This window comes from Sorex fumeus, unplaced genomic scaffold (assembly GCF_029834395.1).
Source record: "Sorex fumeus unplaced genomic scaffold, SorFum_2.1 ptg000128l, whole genome shotgun sequence".
NCBI classification, from domain to species: Eukaryota; Metazoa; Chordata; class Mammalia; order Eulipotyphla; family Soricidae; genus Sorex; species Sorex fumeus.
In genome coordinates, this window is record NW_026606185.1 from 2,421,834 (window position 1) to 2,431,141 (window position 9,308).

General features: G+C 50.2%; 1 protein-coding gene across 1 annotated transcript; it reads right to left on the reverse strand.

The window, feature by feature from the left end:
- Nucleotides 1–522: 522 nt before the first annotated feature.
- On the reverse strand, nucleotides 523–6,662 carry VSX1 (visual system homeobox 1). Its single transcript, XM_056138415.1, has 5 exons — nucleotides 6,296–6,662; nucleotides 4,955–5,033; nucleotides 3,826–3,949; nucleotides 2,558–2,738; nucleotides 523–740 (listed from the first exon to the last, which is right to left on the reverse strand). Exons 1-5 carry the CDS (start codon nucleotides 6,660–6,662, stop codon nucleotides 523–525), a joined length of 969 nt encoding a protein of 322 aa, XP_055994390.1.
- Nucleotides 6,663–9,308: the final 2,646 nt, after the last annotated feature.

A 9,308-nucleotide genomic window follows, 5' to 3' on the forward strand; every position in this document is an offset into this window, starting at 1 on the left:
TTCACTACAGCAAGGGTCTCTAAGAATGGTTTTCATTCTATCATGAAATGAAATAATTTTCCCAGTCACTCTTCATCTTTTTTTTTCTTTTTTGGTCACACCCAGTGGTGCACAGGAGTTACTTTTGGCTCATGCATACACTCAGGAATTACTTCTGGTGGTGCTCGGGGTACCATATGGTATGCTCGGAATTGAACCCAGGTCAGCCTCAAGCAAGGCAAACGTCCTACCCACTGTGCTATAGCTCCAGCCCCATCCTTTTTAAGTTTTCATTTTATCCTGACACCATAAAGAGAAAAATCTAACCGGAGAATACTTATCTTGGATAATTTTTGCCTCTTAAAAAGTCAGTTTGAAGAGGAGGAATGGGAGTGGGATAAAATTAAAAAATAAAAAGTCAGTGAAGCACGTGCTTATTTACAGCTTTCAAAGAACCTACAGGCCTCAGGAGGCTCTCTCCTTTCTGGCTGAAATCCCTCCAGAATTTGGCATCTGAGCATCCCTGGCAGATGCATCAGGCAATCACCACTGTTCATTCTTACTCTCCTGCCGGGTGGAACTGGAGAGATCAATGGCCACATCTTCCAGGCCTTTCTCAGCGCAGGTTTCACCAGACTTTCTCTGAGGTTCTGCTTGATTTGGACTAGACCTCTTCTTGAGGTGGTCAGTTCCCCAAAGTCCTGCCAACTTTTCTTCACTTTCTGGTTTCCTTATCAAGTCTGTAGATTTTTTATGTGTCCCTTGCAAAAAACAAAGGGGGGGGAGGAGAAAAAAAATATATGACCTCAATTTATCAATTAAGTATATTTCTTCCATCTCATTATTTTCTGAATTCCATTAGAACCTTGATCTTGGGAGCAGACAGACCATTACAGCAAGTAACGGGCTTACCTTGCATACAGCCAGCCCAGTTTTGATCCCCAGTACCCCATCCGTACCTCTGAGACCTATCAGCAGTAATCCCTAATACAGAGCCAGGAGTAAGCTCTGATGAGCACCAGCGGATGTGCTCTCCCACCAAAAGGTGGAAAAAACAGAAAGAAAATTGCTATTGTAGATTCCTGACTCTGAAGCCTCCAGGAGAGTTACATAGACCACACTCTCCAATTAGGGCATGAAAACTGTTTTTCTGTCATCCAAGAACAGTCCGCAAAGGTGGCCTGTGTTGGATGACATGGGAAACTTAAAAATATATTTGCTGCCAACATTTTTATATTAGATTTTGTATCCAAAATCAGACTTTCAGTTTCCCTGGAATTCAGAGTGTTTGGTAGAATGTCTGAATCTACTTTCTTGTATGGCTACAAATATGCAGATGTCTCCAAATATCCCCCCACCTCAACTGCTCACAAAAGCTGGGAGGTTTAGTTTCCTGCCCCCTAGTCTTTCTTCATTTCTTCAATCCTTGATTGTCACAACAACATTTACAATTGGAATCTCTAGTTCCCATGAAGGAGAATTGAAAAACATTTTTTTAGATAGGTCTCATGCGCAGCTCATGCCTAGGGAACCATGAGTGAGGACTCAGGGCCTCACATATGGTAACTATGTGCTTTACCACTTGAATCATAACTCTGGCCCTGGCTTAAAACAAAACAACATAAAAAGTTCACTGAACAAAAATCCTCCAAATCTCCTCTTCAACCTAAAATGTGTCCCCAGGCCTTCTAAGAATTCCACCCTTCCAGACGTGCTGTTTATGACTTCTTCCTGCACACTGTGATCACAGTTCACTGGGGTCTGGTCACAACAGACATCAAGGTCCAGAACACCCAGGCCACACCCCACACCGGACTAGTTTGGGCTAGTCTATTACCTAACATCTAAGAGACAGAAAAGTCACTGGCAGGTTGACAATAAAACCAGAGCCAGAAATGGCCTTCCTGAGTCCAGTATGCAGGTGCTCAAGCCTCCAGCCTACACTATCCTGCTCTCTCAGTTCCTGCTATTCTATTCTGCATTCTCAGTTGAATGACTCCCCCAAATTCCAGTTTCATTCAACACTACGGAAACATTTCCCACACAAGCAATTATGTCATTTCATCTTTTTCTTAAAAAAAAAAAACTTCCTTTGGTTTGGAAGCCATACCCTGTGTTTCTCAGGACTTATTCCTAGCTCTGCAGTGAGGGACCAGTCCTGACCCTGTGCTCAGAGCTATCACAAATCTCTGTACTCTGTGCTCAGTGACTCTAGGCCATGAAACCAGGGTTAGATTCATGTAAGTCAGTGCTTTAGCTCTTGCACTCTCTTCAGCTCCATTTCACTCTTTTTCTGGAAGGTAGGGGAAGGGAAGGGACACAACCACTAGTTCCTAGGGTGTACCCTCATGTGGGTGCTCGGGAATCTAAGAGGGACAATCCTGGGTCTTTTGTCCTTTAAACTATCTTCCTTAAACCAAGACTTATTGGAATATATGGTTTCCACAGTTGCAGTGAAAGATAAGGCAACTGCTCAGATAGTGCAAAGCCTTATCGACTGAATATTCTGTGCTCAAATCTGAGTGCAGCTGCCTTGCCTCACTCTGCACAGGGCTGCAGCTGTGGGTCCTGTCCTTACCCATGAGCCAGGGCGCACAGGAGTCCAGCAGGCCGCCCTCCACAGAGCCCAGCACCGAGTCGGGCAGTGGGATGCAGTGCCGCACCATTGCGCCATAGAGTCCGTACTTGGCCATTAGGGTACTGCCACCCCAGCGCCTCTCCCGCTGGCGCCACTTAGCCCGCCGGTTCTGAAACCAGACCTAGTCGGAGGCAAGGGGAGAGAAAGGGGCGGAACAGAGGAGATGAGGTGAGGGGTGGCATATTGAGGCTTCTTGGGACACTATTTCTAAAATATCCGCACTGGGTGTCAGATGGTGTTGAGCCTCGATCCAGTTTCTGGCTGCACCCACCCTTTTTTCAGCTGAGCAGTGACTCATTATCATAGTGCTCAGGGTCATGCATGCTCACTATGGTTTTCCATGCAAAATATATAAGCAAAGATTCTCCTTATGTGTCTCTCTCTCCTATCTCATTGTTTGCATATAGAATTTCTGGAATGTCTGTGTTGATTGTGTAGCCTAAAAAGTAAAGATTCCTTCCCACGTGTGAAAAGATTATACTATTCCCTGATTTCTCTCATTGATTGGAAAGATCGTTATCTCTCTCTTTGTATATATATATAATATATATGTGTGTGTGTGATATATACATATATGTATATACAGAGTCCACTTTTCTAATCTCAGACTATTGAAGTTTTAATGATATTTCCACTGAAAAAAGTTCCTGGTAAAGGTTAGGGGCAGGTCTTTTTGACAATGGGGAAATGTCCAAGATGTATTATAAATGATAAGACCATTTTTTATGGAAGTAATGTGCATTTGTAACACAGGTTTCAGCAACAAGTCATGATATATGAACATGATATATAAGTCATGGAATATATTGTGCTCAACACTAAAACTAAATCTATCAGTGGTGATTTTTTTCATTAATCTTTACCTAGGTTGTGGAGTTCATGCCCAATTCAATCAGCTAATTAGTGGCTGAATAAATAGCAGTACTCCTACATTAAAAAAAAATCTTTACCTAGGTAGTATCTAGTTGCAGCATACATGTGTCATGTTAAAGAATGACTGAATAACGGGAAACAAGGCATAGAGGTCACTGACCCTTGAAATCATACAAGAGTTGCTAGCATCTATCAGCATGGTATTTGCAGCTTATTGTCATCTGCAGTGAGGGGACATATGAGTGATGGTTCAGGGCAACTGTGGCCGAGACACTAAGCCTTAGAAAATATGTTCTTGGTGTCTCTTTGAAGTAGAGGAAGTGAACCCCAGGCACCTGGATTCGGTCTTCAGGAAGTTCCGTCTTCACAGCCAGCATTTCCCGGGCATACACATCAGGGTAGTGGGCCTCATTAAATGCCTTCTCCAGCTCTTCCAACTGCTGAGCAGTGAAAACAGTTCTGCCAAGAAGCCCAAAGTACATAAGGGTACATATTCACAGGAAGCCAGCAAGCTTTCCACCTGGGCCTCACTAGCCTCTAAACCTCCAAAGCTCACCTACTAATAATGAGATGCCCTACCTCTTATTAATCAGTCTCTGGAAAGACTGGAAGTTTGGTTCGAACAAAGCTCTTTGGCTCATTCTCCTTCTTGAACTGCATCATCTCATTCTAGGATGAGTCATTTTAAAGACCATGTATTTTTCAAACGTTAAAGGGATTTAGTGCACCAAATCACTGCTGTGCCTTCCTTCTGCTAACCTGGAGTCCCTGGACATGCATAGCCCATGAACTTCTACACTACTAAATGCTGTATTCAGGGTAAGGGCAGGTCACAAATTGCCTCTGGGCACCATATAAGCTCATTAATAGCCATGATCCAGAAACTCACAAATAAATCTCAGAAGAGAACAACACGCTGCAGAGATGCCTCTGGACCCCAAAGTCACCATCCAGCTAAAAATTTAACTTCAGCTCTACCACTCTATTTAAATTTTAGAATTCCTGAAGCATGAAGCTGCATTCGCAGCTATGCAACATCTCATATTCTATGCCACTGATGTACCAAGAGTAGGACACTGAATTTGTTGGACAGTAAAATAGAAGGCAACAGATTTCAATCAAAAATAAAAAAGAAAAAAAATATTAGCACACAAGGCTAATAACAACATGTTAGTAATCTCTTATAGAAAGGTTTAATCACTCCAGGATGAGATACAGTAAATCTTCACACTTTCATCTAAGGAAATTTTTTGAATCATTTTAAGTGGATTATTCATAATGCAATACAAAATAAAATCTGCCTTTGGGTCAGGTTTGGGTGGTGGTGGGAAAATTTGAAATCATGCTGGTGGGAAGATATAATGGTGGTGGGATTGCTGTTGGAATATTGAATATAAATTGTTGTAAACAACTTTATAAAAATAATATTTAATTTTAGAAAATAAAAGGGCACGAAGGACATACCTGTGCCGCCGTTTCTTCCTCTTGCTCAGAGTGGGGAATGCCTTCAGGTCACTCCTATTTTCATACAGATTCTCCTCATCTATCAACACAGGAACCAAGGGAGAACTTCAAATGTGAATATGATTTTTATTTTTGAAATTTAACATGAGCGCTGTGATGATTAACTTGTCGGGAACCATAACAATGTAAACTCATATTTTTAACCCTCACTGTATTCTATATCACAGGAACTGTGGTCATGCATTGTTGTAATTATTTAACATAAAATACAAGAAATCCAAGGTATTATTTCTTATTATCCTATTTTTACATATGTGGGAAAAGAGGCACAGAAAGCTTGAGTAACTTGTCCAAGATCACTCTGGGTAATGAATGGTGACATGGGGACTCAAGTCGAAGCTGCTGATGCACTCGCTAAGTTTCCCATCCCTGTTTGGCTTCCAAAAGCCTCACTCCTCCGGCTGCCTCAACTTCCCAGGGACAGTACGTTTCTCAGAGCTCCCTCCAACTGGTGTTTGTCACTGAAAACAATGATCAGATTGCTGTTTCTGCCCTGCCCTTCTCATCCCGAAACTCTGGAAATTTACTTCCAGAAACTCAATTCTGACTATTGTGCCAAGATGATTCACGGCCGAACTTGGCAAAATTCCACTTCACGGTACTTCTGCTGAATCCAGGACGGCGGGCGCTCAGCTCTGGTTCTGCTGGACAGTTCCTCCCATTGCACATTTTTCTGGGGTTTTTACCTTTTTCTTCCCCAAATATCTCTCCAATGCTCAGTCCTGACCTTTTACAGAATTTCTTTGTTTCCTTCCCTTCCCCTTAATCTGCCTAGACTTCTTTGAAGAAATGGGTAGACTGGGAGTGGGGGTGGGGTCCAAGCATGGGGACCCCCCCCGCCCCGAGCTAGACAACGTAGGTGGAGTGAGTGGCGGGCAGGGAGAACCGCTCCGGGAGAGGGGCCTCTGGGTCTCTGCTGCTTCTACCGCTCTCTTCACCATTCAATCCCGCCAACTTGGCGCATCTGCTGGGGAGCTCGGCGTCCCCGGTCTTCCGGAACCCTCGGGGTTCGGGAGGCCTAGAGCTGGGGGGAAGCCTGTCCCTGGTGGGACAGAGCGGCAAGTCCCCGAGGTCTCACGGAGCCGGGTGACCGCGAGTCCCCGGAGGAATAGCAGGAGTGCGGCCGGCGAACTCGTCTCCCCCGCGCGGGCCCGGCTCCTGGGTCTGGACCTCCAGAAAGCCCGGGAGGTGGGGGGGACCTCAGTGGGACAGCGAGGGGAGGCCCTGGACCTCCTCAGCCCAGGGTAACTGGGAGGGAACCAGATGGGCGGGCCCGGTTACCTGACGTCGAGTCGCTCTCGCTGCGCTTCTGGCTGATGAGCCCGCGCGGCGGGTGGCCGCGGGCTTGCGCCCCGGGGTGCAGGAGAGGCACCTCGGCCAGGAGCAGGCAGGCCGGGCGAGGCACGGGCGGAGGCTGCGCCGCCCCAAAGCCGCGGACGACCCCGAGTCGCGGCGGGCCGCCGAGCCCCCCGTCTGCTGCGCGCGGGCAGGCAGAGCCCTGGTCGGGCCCAGCCGGCTCCGACGTCTCGACCTCCAGGCCCAGCAGGTCGGTGATAGCGAAGCCCCGGGGGCGCGCGCAGGCCGGGGCCGCGGGGCCCCCAGCCCTCTCCGAGTCGCGCCCGTCGGAAGGCCAGTTCTGGGCGGCCATGACAACTGCGTGGGCGACACTGACCGTCCAGCCGGGGACTCAGCTGGGGCCTTTTTTAACACGCCGGGGGGAGGGATGCTCCAATCAGTGTGGCGCGGGGGCGTCGCAGCTCGGGACCCCGCGATCGGGGACGCCGCCAGCTCCCCGCCCTCCCAGCTGCAGGCGCCGCGGCTACTCCACCTCCTCCTCCTCTCTCGCTCCAGCTGTCCTTCTGCCCCCCCCCCACTCTTTTTCCGCAGTGAGAGATAAGGAGGCCTCGGGATGGCGGTGCTGGAGAAGAGCCCCCAAAGCCGGGTTCCTGGGATGCCGGCTGCGCGCACCCAGGCCCTTCCAGATTCTCCGCGCGGAAACTGCAGCAGCCCTGAGGGCCCCCTGCTAAGACCCGGGTCTTGCTTCCCTCCCCCCCCACCCCCAGGGCGCGGAAGGCGGTCCCCGAAAAGTCCCACGGGGAAGGGAGAGTGGAACAATGATTTAATCCCTGCTCCGTGCACCTCGAGCCGAATCCAGCCCCTAGAGCTGCAGTGGGCAACAAGGAGGTCACAAATGAACCCCGCTTTTAGACCCGGGAAGGACATCACCTCCAGAGTCTAGTGATGACGGAGACTTAGGGAGGAAGGCAAAGGAGCCAGACTTAGTAAACCACACGACAGGAGTCAGTGAAATCTGAATTTCAGTGGACACAGCGGTCATTTCTTAAGTCGAGGCCAGTGTTTTATCTGCTAATCCTAAATTTCAAATTTGGGGATGGGGGCGGGGGTTGGAAAATAGCACCTACCTATAGAGACTCCCTCTTCACAGAGGCTGGGACATTGTGACCGGGTTTGGGGGGTTCTTCAAAGAAAACCCGGCTCCCACGTGCAGCTCCCGCATCTGTTACACCCGGTTCCCAGCAAGGCGCGTAGACTCTCACGTCCGGGACTTGCGCCACCTGACCGCGATGCTGGGATCCCTGCTGCACGGTTGCCCAAGGCAAAACAGATGAACAACAACAACAAAACCCCCAACAGACCCGCGGAATTGAGTTTTATCGGTGCCACCCACCAACAGGTGACCGCCAAAGGTTCTGTCCCAGGCGAGCGACCCTGGACCAAGGGCGGGCCAAGTTAAGTGGGTCTCCTGCTCCCCAGCCTCCCGTGGTCCCCCCAGGGGGCGGCACACGGCCGGCGGGGCGGCTGAGAAAGACCAGTGCAGGAGCCTGGGCATTAACTTTCCATTATTAGAGGGAGACCCAGATCTGCCCTCGCAAGCTGTTCCCAGGATTAGCAGAACAATAACTTTCCTTTGGCGTAATTGTCCTTTGAATCGTTGGGGTCTGGGCGTGGTTTTCCCCGGCTCGGTCTGGAAATGCATCTCCCAGCTCATCTCCGAGCTTCGAGGGAGCTGACCCAGGCCCCAGACTAGAGGCGCTGAGTCTTCTTGGCCCTAGCGCTGGCGCTCGCAAACGGGAATTTAGGGCCTGGTGGGTGCAGGGAGGAGGGAGGCGGTCACTCTGGTGGGTGCGCGTGTACTTGGAACACTGCGTGCCTGGAGTAACCACGCTGCCTAAATACAAATCAAAGACAAATAAATACAAATAAAAAGATAGTAGGCTGTTCACACACCCACAACGCGCCCCTCGGCAGGCAGCAGAATGTTACCATGCCCGCATGCCCCGGGCTCTCTGGGCCTCCTGACCCGACTCAGTGCCTGCTGCAGACCATGGGCCCCGAGGAAGAACTCCCAGCTGAGCCGAGCGGCCGAGCATCCCGCCGTTCCCGACAGCCTCACAGCCTCTTTGGTAGGTGGGGAAACCGAGGCTTCATGGACTTGCCCTCTCGAAAGAAGGAGTACACCGGGGCAGCTCTGCCAGGGCGGGCACCTCGCGCCCTCGCACCGCTGGGAGCGGGACACTTTCCTCCGTCGCCCGTGCACCCCGCGGGGGGCTCCTGCGGGGTGCGGGGTCTGGGGCCCGCGTTCATCCGCTCGAGCTGGCGAGGCCCTGGCGGCGGCGTCTGCTGGGCCGAAACCTAGTCTTTTAGGGGACGTGGAGATCTGCCACGGAGGAGCAGGTCAGCCCCGCGCGGCCGGCGCTGTGTCCGTGAGACGGACGCCGCTGGACACGCTTCATTCCCCTGTCCCTCCGCGCGCTCCCATGTCGGCTGCGTGTTTGGGCGCTTCAGATCACCCCACGCCACCCGCGCACCTTGGGAAGCCGAAATCCATTAAGGGGTCTGTTTCTGCTGCCTGCATCAACTAGGATGATCAGGGACTGAACTAATCAGTCAAGTTTCCCCCGCTCATTATTTTCCAGGGAATATTTCCAACCCTGATCAGGACTCTCGGCTTCCCAGGCCCCAGCGCGCTCCTGCTGCCAAGCCCGCGCGAGGCCAGGCTCTTCCCGGAAAGAAGAGACTTGGGGTGGCTCCGCAGACACCTGGCTTCACGCTCACGTGCCGCCAGACTGGAGGATAACGCGAACTGTGCCAGTACCATGCTGTTTTAATTATTACTGCCCTGTAGTAGAGTTTGAAGTTAGGGAGGTTGATTCCTCCCATTTTCTTTTTCCCAAGAATTGCTTTAGCTATTCGTGGGGGCTTATTGTTCCATATGAATTTCAGGAGTGTTTGCTCCAATTCTTTGAAGAATGTCATGGGTATCCTAATAGGG

Bases quoted from the DNA above. Each gene is read 5' to 3' on its own strand.
- VSX1 (XM_056138415.1), bottom strand. From the start codon at position 6,662: ATGGCCGCCCAGAACTGGCCTTCCGACGGGCGCGACTCGGAGAGGGCT. The intron at 5,034-6,295 runs GTAACCGGGCCC...CTGTGTTGATAG, and splicing joins CGAGAGCGACTCGACGTCAG to ATGAGGAGAATCTGTATGAA. The intron at 3,950-4,954 runs GTATGTCCTTCG...GCTTCTTGGCAG, and splicing joins AGGAAGAAACGGCGGCACAG to AACTGTTTTCACTGCTCAGC.